We start from the raw sequence: 20,775 nt of genomic DNA, 5'->3' as shown, positions 1-20,775 counted from the left end.
TTGCGAAATGCTAGTACTGCGCATAAGTTCGGGATTTCTTCGTTTAACTAGAAGGTCAATTTTCTATGAATGTCGAAGCACAATGTGTTATGAGTCATAGCACGCCAGATTAATTGCAGATGCAGTGAGCTGACCAAATGAGAAAAGAGAAGCAAAAGGTTATTAATATAATAAGCCTTCCATTTGTAGTTTATGTAATGATGAAATATCTTAGTGAAAGGGTCCACGGAAGGTCCACACGTACTTATCCAATGTATTCTAATTCTACAAGCTCAAGTCTCCCTTGGGTTCTGTACTATCTGCTCACAAGTGGAGGGAAAAATAGTGAGTGGTCCTCAAGAACCTGACCCTCAGGATCTCAGCTATAAATATGGGATCTTGGTTATGAATGTTTCTCATCCCAAAACCTTCTTGTCCATTTCCCTCTCTCTCTCTAGTCGAGTCCTCTAGGCTTGAGTTTACTTGTCTTGCATTAGGATCAGTACATTGAGTGAGACATGAAATCTGCAATGAGCTATAGTTGTCTTCTCTGTATCCTGGTGCTCTTGCCAGCACTTTGTCACTCTGAAAATTCATTTACGCCCTCGAGAGCCACTTACTATGGCAGCCCTGACTGCTATGGGACTCCAAGTATGTGCACGCTCCGTCTCCTGTGATAGAAACCAAGCTTGCATCAGCCACCGCACCACACAAGCGCCGCACATAAATTATGTTCACACATTAGTGTGAAGCTAGTAGAGCACTAGTCGCTAAAATAGTATCGTGTCATGAAAAGTACACAAAACAACATTTCTTGTCTTTAAAGTAACTTTTTTAACTTCGTTTATGGTCATGTGGCATGCTCTGTTACATCATGAATAACTTTTCGTGGGTATGCGCTCTTTCCCTTGATACTCAGCAGAACGCAATATAACATGAGAAGATCTGTGTAGTGGCATGTCTCGCTCGGTACTTGAAGGCTTGGTTGTTCACATGCACTCTTTGAACCACTCCATTTCATTATGCCCAAACCAAACATTTGAAACAGAACAATTTTTGCTAGAGAAGATCTAATGAGTGCAATGTTTATGGCAGCTGGAGCTTGTGGGTACGGCGAGTATGGCAGGACCGTCTACGATGGCTATGTGACTGGAGTTTCGAGGCTATACAGAAATGGATCTGGATGTGGTGCTTGCTATCAGGTTTAACTTCATATAGACTACACATAAATAGATGATGACTCTTTTTGACTTTTTCATCAGTCTAATTTTACTTTTTTTTAAGTATAGGTGAGGTGCACGAAACCGCAGTGCACGGGCGAAGGAGCGTACGTGGCGGTGACGGACTATGGAGAGGGAGACAGGACGGACTTCATCCTGAGCACCAGAGCCTATGCGAAGATGGCAAAACCGGACGACTACCAAACCGAGCAGCTGTTCGCCTACGGCGTGGTTGAGGTCGAATTCAGAAGGGTTCCGTGTCGATACCCCGGCCAAAACCTCCTTGTCAGCGTCAGTGAACACAGCAGAAACCCTTCTTACTTAGCTGTCATCCTTTTATACGTCGCCGGCAAAGATGACGTCATAGCTGTGGAGTATTGGCAGGTATTCAGTCATCCATTATCCCATGATTTGGTTACAAGTAGAATCAAATTGAACCATAAATCGACATAAACACGTTCTAGAGACCACTAGTCGACGAGACAATAATGACCTTGCTTTCTCGTAATTTCGATTCAGGAGGACTGCCAAGAGTGGAAGCCGATGCGCCGAGTGTACGGAGCAGTGTTCGACACGCAAACTCCGCCAAGAGGCGATTTGTACCTGAGGTTCCAAGTGGGTGGGTCTTGGGTGCATCCAAAGTACGCCCTCCCTGCTGACTGGAAAGCTGGTGCTGTTTATGATTCCCAAGTGCAGCTGGACTAGAAATGCCAAAAACCAGTCCCTTTCTTTATGTTGATTGGGAAAGTGCGTGCTTGCCTTTTTCATTATAGCTAGATAGGAATAGCTCAGATATGGCCAATGCCATGGGGCATTAGTGTTGCTGATAGAAACAGGCTTAGCTAATAAGCTAGAAAAGGGCAGGCTTTCTGCCTGCCTTGGCTAAATAAATGTGGTCTCTGTACCATTTTATCAGTGGGATGTGGGATTGTAATCTTCTCTTTCTGTTGGTGTGACTGGCTATAATAAATGAGATTGGTGTTGCCTTAGGAGGATAAAATTGCACTTTCGCCTGCTATAAAAGTTCCACCCAGCACTGAGGCTATCCAGAAGAAGCCCACTATACTTTTCAGGTTAATCATATGACAGCATTCCTCACCAGAATAATTGTCCTTATCCAATTACCAACTATAGGTACACTCAAATTATGATGAATTCAAGAAAATTACGGCCGGCAAAGAAAGCTTACCAATCCAATAAGCAAAACATACTACTTTCAAAGCAACTTACTTTCAAATTAGGTAAATTACTACACTTAAAGAAAAATTATCCGTCTCAGAAGAAATGTTACCAATTGTCATTTTCAAGAACTTGCGGCGACGTCAATGGCGGCATCTTTCATGCGCTTCTCCTCGGATCATCTTCATCCCATCTCTCGGTCTCTCTCTCTCTCTCTCTCTCTCTCCATCGAGTAATTCCCCTCCTCTTTTTGTTTCGATCATCGATGCTGAAGAATTCTCGAATCCCTCCTCTTCTCATTCCCTCTCTCTCTCTCTCTCTCTCTCTCTCTCTTCCGGATTTGCAGAGCTCGTGGATTGGCGATCTTATCTAAGGCCTTAATGTCATAGTCATGGGAACTTTTTGCTGGAACTTGCAAGGCATACTGTAGTCCGTCGCTCTTTGGAAGCAGGTTGTTAATGCTATGACGTGATAAGCCTCAAATTTTTACAGTACTTTTGGATATGCTATTTATGAATTGATCAACTTTTAGCTGCATTTATAAGGCTTTTGCTGGTGAGGAGGTTTTCTTGCTGACGACTAAACTCTTTTGCAAATAGCATGGGGAAACATGACAGCGCTACCAAACAGGAGGCCAGGGATTAGCAGATGATGGGGTTGCTAAGGTGAATTTTCTCCTTGTTATCACTTTCTTATATTATTTCAAAAGCTATACTTGGAAGTGATCATTGGACTAGCCATACCACGAAGAACTAATAAACAATCAGAACTTGATCCTGCTAATTTATCAGATGATGTTAATGACCCTTTGTAATGGAGCCATGTGGGAATATATTGAGTTATGTTAATTGTAAAAGGGAGAGAAATTTTCCGCAATATTGAATTAGAGTTTAAAAGGCTTGTGTGTGGAGTCCTCACATTGAAATGCTGAAATAGCCATTTTAATCTTCTCTCAGCTAGTTTACTGACGGATGTTAGTATGCTTATGTCACTGTGTTTTCATTTCATTGTAAAAGCAGGGCAATCGATTCTTTTTTCTGTAATTTCTAAATCATGGTGCACTGCAAGAAATCACTACTAAAATGAACTTTCATTCTTTTTTAGGCTGGTCTTGTAACTACTCTTAGCATAAAAACAATCACATTTGGTGATACTTTTTTTCTCTTTTTTTTGGTCAGATGAAGCCTTACTTGAATTGTGTTTCCCTATATTTCGTTGTTCTGCATCACGGTTTTAGACTGCAAGTTGCGGTCATAAGATGAAAAATGCGAAATTCTGTTTCACATAAGATTGGACAAGCTAATCACACAATCTCTCTACATCAGAGAAAGAATGAGATCTTACTTTACCAATAAATGGCACTTTTAAAGGTTTGCCAACTGAGACAGTAATTCCATTGCTGGAATTGCTATTGCTGTTGTCATGATTATTTTAGCTCTATCTGTCAATATGACACTCGCCAGTGCTTATGACAGATTTGATGTAGTTCTAGTGCTTTGATACAAATTATCCCGAATGGAATACAGTTGTTTCTTGTTGCATTCTTAGTGAGGTGAGTCATCAAATTAACTAATTCATTATTTTTTTTCAGTGTAATTGAACTGACAGAAAATTTTTGTGTAGCTAATAAATAGGGATTAGTCAACTAAAGTTGGTTGTGATGAAAATCTAGCAAATATTTAGCTATATGAAATGTTGAGGTAGTAAATTATTTTGGATTGGACGTAGATCTATACATAATCTCAAAATAATGGCTAACAATAAGAAGGTTTGTTTCAATACAACTCCAGAACCTGGTCAACAATCTTGTTCAGGAAGTTTAAGTAGCCCAGTGTAATTTCTGGGTCACTGAGAAATATTTGAGCTAACTCAGGACAGTGGAGGAGGGCAATATCTGTGTTCAGATGGGTTTCTTTAGCATTCTTCTCTTACCATTCCAAAATGGGTAGCATGGCGCATTTAATTTTCTCATTAAATGGTTCTTGGTTAGTTCAAAGTAGAAGAACATTAGCAACATCCTTTCTGGAATTATTGGTTGAAGCATGATATTTGCCTATTTGTGCTGTAGAAAGGCTAATATTGATGACAAAGCTTGAAATTGGATGCATTCCTATATGAGCTTCGTAGGCATCTATTTCATACTGGGGCAAGTATCCTAGTCTTTCAAGTTGCTCTGGGGAGCTGCCTGAGTTCTGGCTTCTGGGTCTATTTTGACTATCGGTAAACCATGACTTATATTTTCATAAATATAACTTACATCCAAGGTCCTGGAGAGGCTTCTGAAATTCAAAATTCCCTATTCCACTTCTTAACTTAGACATTCTGGTCGCCATACTCCAGGATTGAGGCACCATAAGTTATTGGGGCAAATAGCCAGTCTTTCAAGTTGCTCCAGGTGAGCTGACTGAGTTCTGGCATCTGGGTCTATCTAGATCATCAGTAAACCATGATTTGTATTGGCATAGATATAACTTACGTCTGAGGTCCTGAGAGGCTTCTGAAATTCGAGAAGATTATACTTTATACTTCAGCCATCTATTATGTGCGTCGTGAAATCAGCTAGAACATGACTACTGATCTTTCTATTCTCCAATGATTCTATTAAAGCATGTGGTTTTTACATGTAATTTGTTCTCATCGACACAACTTTTCCTTGGAAAAATATTGCTGCATTGGATATGTGCATTTCCTGTAGGTACATTCTCTTTGTAAAGGATGTTTTAGAATGGTCCTTACTAAGGAGGCTGAAAAAATTCATCAAGCTATTGTCAACCTCAGTGTACTTCTGCTACTCAGAATGCAGGTTATACAAACTCCCTCGCTTATTTTTTTCTTTTATCTCTTCTACTTGTCTAGGTCTACCTTTTCTTTTGTTTGTTGATTGTTGTACATTTCATAACACAATGCAGCAAGGACAACTGTGCGCATTTTGGAAAGTTTGATTCACCCAGCTGAAAGTATGATACCATCAATGTTTGGCCATGTTCTTAGAGTATATACTATTGTTTGCCGCTAAAAAATGTTTCAATGCCAATTATGGGGGTGTTTGGTTGGGCATTCCCAAGGGGCTTTGGGCCCCCAAAGCCCCTTGGGAGAAATTTTGGGTGTTTGGCAAGGGCTTTTGAATGCCCATTTGCGAAATGCGAGCATTCCGCATGCTCAAAGCCCAATGCTGGGGTAGGGCAACTTTGAGCATTCAGCATTCTCGCAATGCAAGCTCATTGTTCACACGTTGTTCACCTTCTTCCCGTGACTTCTTCGAGTTCTCTGCTGCTGCCTTCATTGTCAACGCCGCCTCTGCCTCCGCCTCCGTCATCGACGCCGCCTCCGCCTCCGCCTCCGTCATCGACGCCACCTCCACCTCCGCCGTCGACGCCTTCTCTTCTGCGACAGATCCATCTCCTTCGATGAGCGCGAGCAGCACCGGTCGGCTCCTTTGGCTCGCGAGGACTAGGACTCAAGCCGCTAGATCCGGCGGTCCGGAGGCCAGATCTGGCCGTCCGACGGCGAGATCTGGCCTTCCGACGGCGAGATCCGGCCTTCACCCCCTCGACCAACCCGACGGCCCTCCCGCCCCGCCCGTTCGGGACGCCCCGACTTCTAGTTCTCCACCGGCCCCACTTTGCCGCCTCCGCCTCCGCCTCCACCATCGACGCCTTCCTCTTCTGCGACAGATCCATCCCCCTCCGACTCCTGCGGCTCGCACGAATCAGGCCTTCTAGAGGCTAGATCCAGCAGTCCAGATCCCGCCGATCGGCCGCCGGATTTATTTTCAGATTTAAAAAAAAAAATTAAAAGCAAAAGCCCATTTGTAATAATTTTTGCCAAACGGTATTTTTACACAAGTCACTTTGCAATGCGTAATTTGCCAAACACCCGAGCATTCCCGAAAACCCCTTTACGCTAAAGATATTTGCATTTGGCTAAGGGCATTTCCCCAAAGCCGAACCAAACGGGCCCTATATCACATGCAAGACTAACGTTCAGAAATGAAGTTACCTATCTTGATGCAATTGCATCCATTAGCCATTGGGGACAGTATTTGAAATGCTCTTCACGCCATTTTGGTGAAAATCCTGATCATGAAATCCTTGTCAGTTCCTAGTCCTATTATCATTCATCCATGCACAAACTCAATCGTTGTACTTATTTTATGCATATGTCAGCTCGCTTTAACTACAAGTGTGTGTCCATGTTTTGTGTTGGCTTTCATAGATTTGTGACTTAACAGAACTTTTGTTACCGACAAAAAGAACTAACCAGCAGTAAGATCGAGAAAGTTAAGAGCTTTTCTAGATTTGATGAGTTTCGCCTCTAAGTTGGGTAATTCTGTAAACATAGTTGTGAATGAGCTTTCGAGACAATGATAATCGTTTGCCAGTTGTATTTATTGATTCAAGATTAGAGTCACTTATGCTACCCACTTTTAGTTCAAGATGATTTGAAGAAACAATTTCCGGTGGAAGGATCCCTGTAGAACTATGGTATTTTTTTTGCTTATATATTTGATTTATTTTGTCAAATGTCGGTTCTATTCTGGAACTTTTCATCGCAACATGGATATAATATTTAATCGGCATCAGTTTTCTTAGAAGCTGATGGATTTATGAGATGGGCTTAAGGCCCGTCCGCCTATGCTGGGCCCAAAAGGCCCGGCCCACGGGAATAGGGCCCGTGGAAGGGGAATGTATAAAAGGAGAGAGAGAGAGAAGACACTGGTTGGAAAATAGACGTACGTACGCTTTTCTCCCGTGCGCGTTCTCTCTCTCCAAAAGACAAAAAGAACAGTAAGGCAAATAGCACTGTCTTCCCTTCAATTGACATCATCATATTAGAATTTCTTCCTCTTCTTCAGCATCGGTGTCTAATCTGTGGCTAACAAGGTACGCTCGAATCCGTGATGTGCTTTAGGATCGGTGATACGTGGTTTTCCCGGGCTTCGCTTCCGCATTGATTTAAGGGTTCGATTTTGTATCAAATCCGGTTTTCGGGGTTCAGTCATTCCCAACATTGGTATCAGAGCCCTAGTTCACGTTTTCCCGATCAATTTGATGTTTCTGATTGATTTTTCGCGAAAAATTTTCGACCGTACGGATCGGGGCGAGAAATCTTGACACCCGAGCGTTGTTCGACCATTTTTTTGAGTTTTCGTAACTCGAAATCATTTTCTAAATACATGGGGACAAAGGCGACGTCGAGACGAGTCCAGCGACATGTCGCACGCCGCCGTAAGACGCTGCACGCGCCCACACGCGCGGCCAGAAGGCGCTGCGCGTGGGCGCGACGCGCCCGAAGCACTGGCAATGGCCAGCGCGTGCGCCACACGCGCCGGTGACGAACCGGCATGTGCGCGCCGGCGACCGGCGAAACGGCACGCGCCGGTCGGCGAACCGACGCATGCGCGTCACCCGGCCGACGTCATCGTGACGTCACCCAACGGTCGATAACCGTCGGGATGACGTTAGAGCCGACGACGGTTGGCTGGCCGGTCACCGGCCGGCAACCCGACCCGACCCGACCCGACCGGATCAGCCTGGCGCATGCCGCGCACGTGCGGCTGACGTCACGCAGACGTCACGTAGACGTCAGCCGGCGCACGCGCGTGGCACGTGCGGTCGGTTCGTCCGACTGGCACGGCCGGTCCGACCGGCCCGACCGGTCCAACCGGTCCTTCAACCCGCGCGCCCGTTGACCCGACCCGTTGACCGACGACCGTTGACCGAACGTTGACCCAAAAAAAAAATTGTTTCTTTTTCAGTCATGCCTATGTAGGTTATAAGTAATCCATTTTTAATTCTGCATTTGTTGCATGAATTTTGGAAAATTATGTATTTTCCCTTATATTTATTATGGATTATAAGTGATTCATTTTTAGTTCTGCATTTGTTGCAGGAACTATGATGCGTTATGCAAGGATACCTGCAATCCCGAGAACGGACGAGGGAAATGCAAGACTTAAAAGGTTGATGTCAGAATTAGCTAATTATCGTTGGCATGATGGTGATTTAGTATCACATGTGGTCAGGGTCAATCAGATGATACAGAAATCATCGGAATGGTTATCTTATGTCGAATTTTGAGAAGGTGCCGGCTTTGATGAACACTCTTCCACCCGAATGGCAAGCGGTGTTAGATCGGCTATGGGAGGTCAACGTGGTCCTCGGGTTATAGGAGGCTGGTGAAAGCTTTTGTAAGAGAGCACTATAGGATTGAGTTGGCCAAAACTTCAACCCTTAGATTGAGCGCCACATGGCGCCGAGTGAATGCGCCTTGGAGGCAACATGAAAGCTCTTCAAAAGTTTTTCCATGGTTGGCAAATGTGCCTTCAAATTTCTCAGATATTATGACTGATAGATTAGAAGGGACATTCCCTATTTATTTCTTTGATTAATTATGTAATGTTTACTACCTGATTGTTGTTGATGTAGCAACCGATATATTAGTTGTATCATGTGAAAGCATTGTTATTTTATTGGATGTTAAGATTTTATTTGCTTTCGCTATTGCGATTGTCAGGTAATTAGCTGTGGGTAGTAATAGAAGTTTAATGTAACTTCATAGAATTGATTTTGCATAAGACAATTATATTAATAATAATTTTGAGTTAGGATTTTTGGAGGATGATTGGAAACATAGTGACCTTTTGATTCTGAAGCCTTACTTGAAATTATTCATTAATATGATGGGTCTATGCAAATAGAGATGCATAAATGATAGGCATTAATTATTCGTGCATGTATGTCTGATGTGTTCAGAACGATGGTTCAGCAACTAAGAATGTAACTGCTGATATGAACGGCAACAATTGTGAAATATTGAATATGAAGATTCAATATGTGCTGAAAAAGCAAGAAGCACTAGAAGCTCTTGACCATGTTATGGAAGATCTTAAGGATGCTGTGCGCCACCTTGAGCTGATAGAGGACCGCTTAACGGCATGTGAGCTGAAAATAAATATTTGTAATGCTGGTTCTAGCTCAGAACGGGCTTTGAGCTCTAAGCGCAAGCGTATTGATTCGTTCAATATGTGGGAATGCAAAGGATCAAGTCCTTATTGCAAGAGATCAAGAGTTAACCAACACAAGAGAGGAAAATGTCCTCAAGTGAAGAAAATGTCAAGGGTGAGGTGTTACAATTGTGACAATAAAGGTCACTATGCTCGCGACTGTTGTGAGCCAAAGAAGGTAAACACCTCTTGTACATTTGAGAACTTTGCTTATGTGTCAAGTTCTACATTATTAGCTGAATCCAATCCTTTGTGGACTGTAGATTCAGGAGCGACAGACCATGTAGCAAAGGATAGATGATCCTTCGTGGAATTCTGACGATACCAACTGGAACTAAGTGGATCTATGTGGGAAACAGCTCCAGAGTTGAAGTTAAAGGGATTGGCACCTGCCAATTGAACATGCGTGGTGGATGCAACTTGTTCCTACATGATGTTCTATATGCTCCGGAGATTCGTCGAAATTTAAGTATCTGTTTTGATGTTGGTTAAGCTTGGTTTTAGTGTGAACTTCCGTAATAACGGTGTAAATTTGTATTTTGATACAAACTATTATGGTTGTGGTCATTTTCTGGATGGTTTTATTGTACTGAATATTGACTGTGGTGATGTCAATATGTTATTCCCTTATTTCACGTCTTTTACTTCATGTGATAATGATGTGAATGTGTGGCATGCTAGACTTGGTCATATTGGCCAACAACATATGAATAGACTAGCCAAAGAAGGCTTGTTGGGCAATATTGAATAAGTCGATTTGTTCATATGTAAGCATTGCCTAGAAGGGAAAACGACAAGAAAACCATTTGGAAAAGGTAAAAGAGTTGACGTTCCTCTGCATTTAATCCATTATGACGTTTGTGGTTCAATGAATGTGAGAGGAAGGCATGAGACTGTTTACTTCATCACTTTTATTAGATGATTATACTCGATTCGGATGTGTCTATTTGATTTCTCATAAATCTGAAGCATAAGTTGTTTCAAAAGGTTTATGAACTTGGAAGAAAATCAATTAGACAAGAAAATAAAAGTATTGAGATCCGATTGAGGTCGAGAATATTTATCTGATGAGTTCAGAAAATAATGTGATGAAAAGGAATAGAAATATAGTTGTCTATTCCATATACTCCTCAACAAAATGGTGTTGCAAAGAGAAGAAACAGAACCCTACTGGAAATGGTTAGGTCCACAATGGCGTATGCTAACTTACATATCACTTTTTGGAGTGATGCGTTGTTAATTGCTGCCTAAATACTTAACTGGGTGCCTTCCAAATCAGTTAGTTCCACTCCATATGAGTTATGGATAGGTAGAAACCGGACTTAAGTTTACTTAAGCCATGGGGTTATGATGCACATACTTATATGTCCTCTCACAAGTTTGGGAAATTGAGTCCCAGATAAAAAGTAGAGTATTTTAATGAGATACTCCGAATACTCGAAAGGGTATGTGTTCATAGGTGAGCAAGAAAGTGGGAGAATAACTGAATTTTGAATCACGGGATGTCACATTCTTAGTGGATGAATTTCCTAAGAAGGGCGAAATAAGGGAAGATTACTTCCTATTTGAAACCTTGGATCAAGATAATGATATTAATGGAGTTCATCCAAGTGAGAGTAATATGAGAAGTGATGAATTGAATTCAACTCATTCTTAATTACAACCACAAGATGAGATGATATCGTCATTATCTAATCCGAGTGGGAGCATAATGGGAAATAATGTGCTAAGTGTACAATCTCCCATATAGCGAACAAGTCGCCAAAGTATTCCCCATCGACGTTTTGACATTGAAGGGGAAACTTTTATAATTACTCCACGAGATAAGGATGAGCCAAGAAATATTAATGAGGCTCTGAAATGCCCTAGTAAGGAAAAATAGATTTATGTAAAGAAATAGGAGATGGAGTCAATGAAGTCAAACCAAGTCTGGGAACTGGTTGATCTTCCAAAAGGGACGCAGAGCTATTGGGAACAAATGGGTTCTCAAAATAAAGCGAAAGGCTGATGGCTCGATAGAAAGGCATAAAGCTCACTTTGTGGCGAAGGTGTATAATCAACAGGAAGATATTGATTATGAAGATACATTTTCTCCTGTAGTGAGATTTACCTCGATTCGCATTATTCTGGCAATAGTGGCTATTTTGGATCTTGAGTTACATCAAATGGATGTAAAGACTGCTTTCCTTAATGGAGAATTAAAGGAAGGAACATATATGGAACAATCTGCCGGTTTCATAGTGAAAGGCCAAGAAGAAAAGGTATGTCGACTTTTGAGGTCGATATATGGCCTTAAGCAGTCGTCAAAACAATGGTATATACGATTTCATAATACCATAATGGCATATGATTTTACAATGATATATGAGGATCATTATGTATATATCAAAAGATCCAATGATCAATTTGTGATCATATCATTATATGTTGATGATATACTAATTGCCGGAAGCAATATGGAGCTTGTCAATACTGTCAAAAGTTGGTTGTCTTCCAATTTTGAATTGAATGATATGGGATTGTAAACCCATTGACACTCCTATTGCAAAAGGTGAAGGATTGAGCCATAGACTGTGTCCAAGGACTCCACAAGAGAAGGAACAAATGAAACATGTTCCTTATGCTAGTGCTATTAGGAGCTTGATGTACGCTATGATGTGTATAAGACCTGACATATGTTATACAGTTGGAATGGTGAGTAGATACAAATCCAATCTAGGTACAGCACAATGGAAAGCCGTTAAAAGAATACTATGGTATCTAAAGGGAACTGCTGATTATATGCTGAGTTATTAATGGAAAGGATCTGCAACTCAAAGGCTATTCTGATGCTGATAGGAGAGGAGATTTAAATGAAAGAAAATCTACCTCTGGTTTTGTTTTCTTACCAAATGATGGCACCATATGTTGGAGCAGTAAGAAACAAAAGTGTATAGCCTTGTCCACGATGGAAACGAGTTTGTGGCATTATCAGCAGCAATAAAAGAATGTGTTTGGCTTAAGAGATTATTGGATCATTTAGGTGTTATTTGAAGTGCAACAGATTTGTTATTCGTTAACCGTGATAGCCAAGCAGCGAAAAGCGTACACCAAAGATCCAAAATATCATGGCAAGACCAAACATATAGATACCAAGTATACTTTCGTCAAGGATATGATTGCACGAAAAGATGTGAACTTAGAGTACATACTACGCATAGAATGGTAGCAGATCCTATGACAAAGCCAATACCTAAAGATGTGTTTTTGTGGCCATATGAAATCTCTAGGACTGCGTAGAGGCTAATGTACTGAATATTGTAATTTTCCCTAAGTGTTCACATATGATGAATTTGTGTTTTTTCATCATTAATGCCTATGAATCTTTGTTTGATCTTTATGCATCTTAATGCTCAGTGTATTACTTTAAGTTGAGAAAGTATGTCGGACAGATAAAAGATTAGCCCGCTCACACGGGTAATTGCCTCTATTTACTGTGTGATAAATAGAGATGAGACTGTTTTTAAGCTTATTATCTAGGTGATAATCGAGAGCTCAAGCTTAAAATACGTATGTCACCTTAACTAAGTTTTAAGATGAGGACATAATACTAACTATGTCCGAAAGTAAAATAACCCACATATTTTACTTTATCTGTCTATGATGCCAGATGTGAGTTCTGATGAATTTTATGATTGAGTAGATAAGTGAACTCAAGTTAGACATTGGGTATGTCTAAACTATCATATGTACGGTATTGAAAGGGATAGACATACGCTCCATGGGAAAAGAGTTAATACCGTAATACGTGTTTCATACTACGTATGCATGAGACGACCAATAAGAGGGGCAAGAGTTTGATCTCAACTTTTATGTCGTGTGAGACTCTTGAGGAAAAAAGTTCCTCAATTTTTAGTCCCCTCATGACTCTTACTTATTCTCAAGATTTATATTTAGTGTTTGCTATCTTAGGATGTTGCCAATGGTCATGTGTTGATTCGATCTAATGGGGCATTTCTAGAAAAGCAAGCTGAACTGAAATTAAGAGTTTGAAGGAAAGAGGAAGATCGAATTTGGAGAATCACATTGTAGTTTTTGTATTCACCGGTTAACCAATTATGACTGTCTTTGTGATAATCACAATTGTGAATACAATATATATATATATATATATATATATATATATATCATTATTTAAAAGAGATCAAGAGAGATATAAATGTGATCGATCGATCTAGGGAACTGCATACTAAATCTACTCAGATGTGATGCCCATTATGAGCCGCTATATATTCCTACCGGATGTATAGCAACGAGCTCTCAAAGTATGTTGGTCGCACGTATTATTCACTCGGTATGAATGTTGAAGAGAGAAAAGAGGATTGTTCGGCCCATCATGTTAAGTGAGAGTCTATGATGGATTTTTCTCTCGATGGGGCTGAGTAGGGCATGTCCGCCCATGTTGGTTTTGGACCACCATGTGCGAGTGGGAGATGATGGATTTATGAGATGGGCTTAAGGCCCGTCCGCCCATGCTGGGCCCAAAAGGCCTGGCCCATGGGAATAGGGCCCGTGGAAGGGGAAGGTATAAAAGGGAGGAGAGAGAGAGAGAAGACACTGGTTGGAAAAACAGATGTACGTACGCTTTTCTCCCATGCGCGTTCTCTCTCTCCAAAAGACAAAAAGAACAGTAAGGCAAACGGCACTGTCTTCCCTTCAATTGACATCATCATATTAGAATTTCTTCCTCTTCTTCAGCATCGGTGTCTAATCTGTGGCTAACAAAGTACGCTCGAATCCATGGTGCGCTTTAGGATCGGTGATACGTGGTTTTCCCGGGCTTCGCTTCCGCATTAATTTAAGGGTTCGATTTAGTGTCGAATCCGGTTTTCGGGGTTCAGTCATTCCCAACAGAAGCTCCAGTTATTTTCATGCATTTTCAGTCTTCACTGATTTTTTGGTATCTGGCAAAATATTGGAGCACTTGTAGACCATAACAATGGACTACCACAGCAACAGTATTGTGTGACAAGCTGCGCTGGACATTGAGAATGGTAAGACCTCTTTGACAAAACGGCTAGTCCGTGGCCAACCTCTCATGAGTTTACCGCCACGGGTCACCCAACAAAGTCAGTCCATGTTTTCCTTGGAAGGGGGAGCATGAAAAGAGGGATTACCTGAGTGTCTTTTAGTAGTACTCAGAAAGCTTTCGCGACATGCACAGGATGGTAAGCTCGTGAAAATAGGACCCTCCACTGATCTCTATCCTCTTCCTTTTGTCTTTCCTATCGTGTACTCTGGGGACCGAACTTGCGGAGATGTCAATTGCATTAGTATAACTGCTGCATGTCTTGTAAATATGCTGTCCTGTAAGAAGAGGGTTGCTAAAGCAGGTAAAGGGCTGCTTCACTATTTTGAGGATGAAAAAGCTATGGCTGGGTAGAGAACTATTTTAATGAGAATCGTTGAGCCCATTTCTTGGTCAACTTGCCCGTGGGCACCGTAACGATTCCTCTCTTGCTTCTGGGAAGAAAAGACTGAAAATGATGAAATGGATTAGTTAAACATATCCCAAAACCAAATAACGTAACGGGATCTTTACGGCCCAATATTGGGCTTGATGGCCCAACCACGAGCCTGTTGGGCCACGAAAGGGCGCACTTAAACGATTACGAAACCATGAGATGAACGTTAAGCCTAGCTAGGGTGGACGGAAGAAATATAATGGGCCCGATTCTGGGCCCTTAAAGCACAATGCTTTGGTCCTAAGCTAGGTCCAGTACTTGGTTTAAGAGCCCCTCTAGTGGACCCACTAATAGCCATATGTGGGCCTCCGTCGGCCCATTGAAGGCCCAATGCTGATCTTGTGTCAAAGCCCATTCGGCTCCGGCCCAACAACAGGCAGACTGCGGAATACGCTGGCCCATCGAAGGCCCAATAGCCCATTCAGTCCTGGCTCAGTACTCATACAACTGGCCCGCCGGCCTAACAAGAGGCCTTCGGTATGCTCACTGGGCCTGTTAATATGGGCCCAACACATTGGCCCAATGGGCCTAGAATAATATAACTGCTTTAAGCCCATTGATGCTTGACCCAATAATCCTACAATGGGCCTACACGAATCCCATTGGGCTCGGCCTGTTGAAATAATTGGGCCTGACTGTGGGTCCAAGTCCCACTTTGTGATGGGCCTCATTTGGGCCCATTAGACTCGGCCCAATAAAATTATGATAGCCTAGTGGACCCAGCCCGTAAAAGTAATTGGCCTCATTATGGCCCTTTAGGCTCAATGTTTAATGGGCCTGCTCTTTAAAATAATGGCCATTTTTTGGGCCATAAGGCCCGGTATGTTGGACCTAATTTGGGACCGACTACTGACCTCTTGGAGTTTTATAGGCCCAATATTTAGCCAGTGGTATGGGACCCAACTGCAGGCCCCAGCTGTTAGTCCTATAGGCCCAATAGACCGAGCCTCGCCATAGACCCTTTTTTGAGCACGGCCATCGGCCAGGGCCCCTTGAGCCTCACCCGAGTCAACTCCCAGAATATCGAAAAACCCAATGAAAAAGTAAATCATGGGCCAGAAACATCTCTGAGTCAATAAAGTCAAATTACGAGTATGGTCCAAAAAAGAGTCCAATATAAAAAATCCAATAAAAAGTTGCTTCAACCACATATGCGACAATTCCCTTATGCCCCATGCTTGAAGCCGAATGAGCACCGTTTGACCTCCGAGACTTACTGAGGCCTTGAATCATCAACAGCTCCTGGCGCTGCTCCAATTCCAACGAATTCAATCAGTCTCCTCTCCTGTAAAAGGAAAAAATTATTCGAGAAGGAGTTTTCAATCTGGAGAGAAAACTGAAGGCATCACCATCAATTCGTCAAGCTAATATCCTATTTTCAATTTGAATAGTCAAGACTACTAAAAAAGCTTGTATTTCTAGTATTTTATAAGCTTAAGGCAATTTCGACAAAGCATTTTCCTCAGTCAGCTATGCATATTCAAACTGACGAACAAACAGATTATCAGCAGTGTTGTTGAACAGGACTGAGAGTTGTGAAAAGCAGAGACTGGAAAGTGCAAACTGGTTCTGGAGTGGGTATCACATAAAGAGAGATCACGTGATTTGCCGAACACCAATAACTGTCGCCGTTCAGTGAGTCCTGACCAGAACAAGCCGCATGATCTGGCCAGCTTCAGGGCAAAAATATAACAAGGATTAATATGTGCTGGTGTATATAAATAATTTCCAAGATCTTGACGGTCCTATCTTCCAAAATTTGATGCCCAATGCAGAGCTGTTCTTCTGCAGGCATCACAAAAGTTGGGGATTAATACCAGCAGCGATTATAGGGCCACTCGCCCATTCACAACTGAAGCCTGCAGCCAAATGAATAACTCCTTGACCTTGTGTATCCAAATTATCTGGCCCTCTGCCTGCTTCATGAAGTTTCAAACCAGCCACCATGAGACCTTGTCCTTTAGGAAGCATTGAAGTGCTGCACCATATAGGTAATCAAACATTGTGAATTTAGAAGCCTCTTTCAGTCTTCCAATATCAAAGTCAACTGTTGTATTCGTTTGAACCTGTGACATTCTTCAACTTGCACTTATCACATCCACCAACAAGGAATCTAACTGGATCTATATATAGCAATTTTGGCAGATGTGATTAAAGACCCGCTTCATATTCTGGTCCAATATTAGAAGCCATAGATAGCATTTTACAACACTCACATTCTCTGGCCTCACTGCATGCTAATCTATTGCTGCAAGCAACGAAAATGTAACATTTGCAGGAGTGTGAGCAGGAGTTGCACATTGCATTGATGTATTAGTTAAAGTTTCAGCAGAAACCTCAATTTCACTAAACATGCAACCACGTTTGGTTCAGCAAAAAATTTCTTACTACCCATTGGAAAAAGATCATCTCCATGTGAAAAAACAAAGAAAACCAAAAAATGGATATATGCAGTTAACTGTAAAGCCAGGTTCCATACACTACCTCATTCAGTTCTCTATAGTGAACAATACCAATGTGCTCAAGCTGTCTGAAGATAAGGAAAAAAGCAAGTCGCGTAGTGTAGTGTATACTCAATAATAACTCATATTCCCATAATGCGGAGCTAAAATCTTGAAAGGCAACAGACTTCTCATGTCAGATGTGAAGAATTCCAGACCTTTGCTGCTTTTCACCTTTTTTTGAGACAGGGAGGTTAAACTGACTGAGAAGATCATCATACAAGCTAATCATAATCATAACAATACCATCTACGTGATTCACTTCTAAAACTATAGTGTTTTATGTTTTGAATTCGCCTTTCTATAAACTTCAAGAATATAAAAGTAAGGATGCCAAGAAGGAAGCTTAATCTACACACACTTTAAATGGAACACAATATATATGCATCAAATCTTTTCAGCTGCACTTTTTTGCAATGACATGCCACGACTAGCTCCATAGTTAAGCAAAAAATGATTCTGATGAGAAGAACCAATTTAACAAAGCTTTGCACCAAGATGATGAATGCACACATTATTTAAATCCATGGCAACACAATACCACATACACGCATCACAGTTTTTTGTGGATATCTAATCAATGAACCATTTTTGGCGGACACATCACAAATAGCTATTGAGTGAAGCATAAAGATGATTTTATGAGAAGGACAAAAATAAATTTAACCAAAGCATTGTCCCAACATGATAGCTTCTAGTCATTAAAATCACAAAACAGTGGGACCAGCAAGACTGACAGATAGACAAAATAACCTTTCCAACATGAATGGAGGGTAAATATGTTCGAATGCAAGGTGATTATTGTAAGTTTGAAGAAATAAAGCAGTTTGACACATCATATAGAAAAATCTGCATGGAACACTTTACTAGGCTATTGAATAATCTTTCCCAGTGAAAAATAATGACTGCAAACTATGAGTATTTCCAAAACTCCTTCAAGTTACGATACATAGAACATATTCATTCAGAGGAAGAACAGTACCTCACCCATCGAACATCCAGTGGCTTCTACATTGAGAGTTCTCATTGTCCTGCCCATAGACATAGTAGCAGTGCCAAACATCCACGCTACTGTCTGCAAGATCAATTAAAGTCTCAGAGTAAATCGCAGGGAAGCTCAAAGACTGATAGAATAGGACAAATTAAGCTAAACAAAAAGGTTGACATGTAGAGTTACTACATAAGCTAGAGATAAGTCAACAAGTTAAAATCAGCATGATCCAGAGTGATCAACTATTATGATAGAAAGCCGGCCTAAGGAATCAATTCTCTCGGTGCCTGGCAATTCAATCCAGACAGATCATAACCATCAAGATTATTCTGCAATCAAGCCTCTGTCAATCCTTAAACTGCAGACCATAAATTATACCTAAAATTGCAATGCATATAATAAAGGCATAAAAGAAGAGTATGAATAATTCAAAAAAAAAGATTAAAATTCATGAGTTAGCTTAAATTAGCATATGAAAAAACTGATATGCCAATACGAGTCATTTATGGAAACAGCCAGCGTGTATATGACTTAACTAATACATCCACTACTAAGATGGGCACACAGTTAAACAATCCAAGATTCAAAGGTTACAGTATTATTTAAGAATAGGACCCTGACAAAGCAGTGCAAGCAAAATCAGATAATAGAAACTGCTAGAAGTATATAATTCATCACAAGCTAAATCTCATGCATCAACATTGTCAATTGTGATACTAACTTACAACCAGTATTCTATCCGGACCATTCTGATAGATCCTATTGGGTTCTACTTGATTCAAGCCAAGACAACCTATACGACAATCACACTCAGCCGAAAAACACGGAAGGAAGGTGATAAAAGCACCGTGGGACTTCAATTCGATTTGATGGAAGTGAACCCAGAACAGAGATTTCACATGATATGTCACCATAAACTACACAAGACTACAGAAAAGGACCAAGCCAATACAATTGTTTATGCATGTCTTTCACCTATGGAATACATGAAGTTGCACAAAGGGAACAAAAAGCAACAAGAGAGAAGAAACATTTATTGCTTTTTCGTTCACTCCAAGCGGAACTACAATAGAGCTACTATAATGAGCCCCCTCATCAAAGCTAATTAAACGATTACCAAAATTAAATCAGAAGTTACAGCAACCTAGAGGCCTGAAAGGTGTGGCTCTGGTGTCATTAAATGTTCGGGTCTTCCAAAGTATTTCACAAGTTTCTGTTCGATGAGGCCGACTATGCCCTAATTCTTGCAGCATCTGCTCTAGGTCTGCCAAAGTTCAACAACATCAAAATTAAAATCTAATAAAACCAAAGTGGAAAGACTACATCTTCAGTGGACAAGCAGTGCCTACTTCCTCAATGTGTTCTAATAAGAACCAATCACCAGCTGCTCAATGCATTTCAGTCGGTTCCTCGATTACCGAGAACAAATCCATACGCACGCGAGTTACTCAAACGCCTCAGGTTCCTCACGGTCGCTTCGTAATGGGACCAAACTGACTTCGTGACAGAACAACACGCACAGAAACAAGGACTAGCGAGCACAAAGGCAAGACCACATGGCCAGCCACCATTCCGTCTACGTCAAGTAATCGCCGAAGAAAGTAAAAATCTCCATACGCGGGTTACTAAATTCGTCGATCAGCAGAACGACCTGAAACCTATCCATGATTCATTCACGAAAAACTAACCCAAAATGTCGAGCCGGCAGGCATCTCCGACGCTTGGCGATGCGCGATCGATGCCCTAACAGAAAGAAACCCTAGGTTTCCATGCGCACCGACGAGGACCGCGACCGGCGATCGGCGATCGGCGATCGGCTCGAGAGATCGACGCTCCCCGATGATGGATGGAGACGAAAGACGCATTGGAGTTCGACCCGAAATGCCGTGTTTCCACGAGATCATATTTTAGGAAATTGTAATTATTTTTCTCTAAAATAAATGGAAAACATTTTGCTGTTCGGTGAAGAAATCTTCTTCCCTGTACACTCTTTTTAAATAAGCATTTTTATTATTTTATTTTTTAGATCGATTTTTTAATTATTTTTTACTTTTTAATAAATACCGACGAGGTCAAACTCTCTTGCCTGTGGCAAGGTCCTGGCTAGGTGAGACTTGAGCCCCCAACTCATTAGATCTAGTAAGGCCTAAGCTCATCTGATGGCCTTAATAGAAGCTATAAGCTGATAAACGGATAGGTCGAGATGAGTTTTGGTTGGGTCATTAATGATCGGATTCAAATTGACCTATTAATCCATCCATTTTATGTGCAATGTAAATTTTTCACCCATATCCAACCCATTAATAAAATACTTTCATATTTAACCAAATTTAGAAAAACCCATTCCTATGATTTTTTTTAAGATTATATTACTAAAATACTTCAAGCTTATCTC

The 20,775-nt window shown here is 41.3% G+C and overlaps 2 protein-coding genes and 1 long non-coding RNA gene across 17 annotated transcripts; 2 read left to right on the top strand and 1 right to left on the bottom strand.

Moving 5' to 3' along the window:
• The first annotated feature begins 388 nt into the window (after positions 1-388).
• LOC104443626 (expansin-like B1) lies at positions 389-2,188 on the top strand. Its single transcript, XM_010057116.3, has 4 exons — positions 389-630; positions 1,075-1,181; positions 1,269-1,583; positions 1,719-2,188. The coding sequence occupies exons 1-4, from the start codon at positions 498-500 to the stop codon at positions 1,902-1,904; spliced, it is 741 nt and encodes a 246-aa protein (XP_010055418.2). The 5' UTR covers positions 389-497; the 3' UTR covers positions 1,905-2,188.
• Positions 2,189-2,388: 200 nt separating this feature from the next.
• LOC120289050 lies at positions 2,389-5,416 on the top strand. Of its 2 annotated transcripts, XR_005546996.1 has the most exons (5): positions 2,390-2,577; positions 2,725-2,829; positions 2,978-3,043; positions 5,074-5,181; positions 5,288-5,416. It is a non-coding gene; the product is annotated as an uncharacterized LOC120289050 (long non-coding RNA). The 2 variants fall into 2 exon arrangements; XR_005546995.1 differs by having other exon boundaries at positions 2,389-2,577; positions 2,978-5,181.
• Positions 5,417-15,909: 10,493 nt separating this feature from the next.
• Positions 15,910-20,292, bottom strand: LOC104430775 (calmodulin-binding transcription activator 2-like). Of its 14 annotated transcripts, XR_005547166.1 has the most exons (6): positions 19,730-20,054; positions 19,525-19,644; positions 18,372-18,464; positions 17,373-17,418; positions 16,775-16,866; positions 16,287-16,673 (listed from the first exon to the last, which is right to left on the bottom strand). XR_005547166.1 is itself a non-coding variant. In XM_039304012.1 (5 exons), exons 2-5 carry the CDS (start codon positions 19,631-19,633, stop codon positions 16,849-16,851), a joined length of 261 nt encoding a protein of 86 aa, XP_039159946.1. In that variant the 5' UTR covers positions 19,634-19,644; positions 19,730-20,061; the 3' UTR covers positions 15,910-16,848. The 14 variants fall into 14 exon arrangements, 4 of the variants coding, with proteins under 4 accessions (XP_039159946.1, XP_039159942.1, XP_039159945.1 ...); XR_005547159.1 differs by having other exon boundaries at positions 15,910-16,673; positions 16,775-17,418; positions 19,498-19,644; positions 19,730-20,049; XM_039304012.1 differs by having other exon boundaries at positions 15,910-16,866; positions 18,377-18,464; positions 19,730-20,061.
• Positions 20,293-20,775: the final 483 nt, after the last annotated feature.

This window comes from Eucalyptus grandis, chromosome 10, assembly GCF_016545825.1.
Source record: "Eucalyptus grandis isolate ANBG69807.140 chromosome 10, ASM1654582v1, whole genome shotgun sequence".
NCBI lineage: Eukaryota > Viridiplantae > Streptophyta > Magnoliopsida > Myrtales > Myrtaceae > Eucalyptus > Eucalyptus grandis.
Note: the sequence above shows the minus strand (reverse complement) of the source record. Positions and strands in the feature narration are given on the sequence as shown.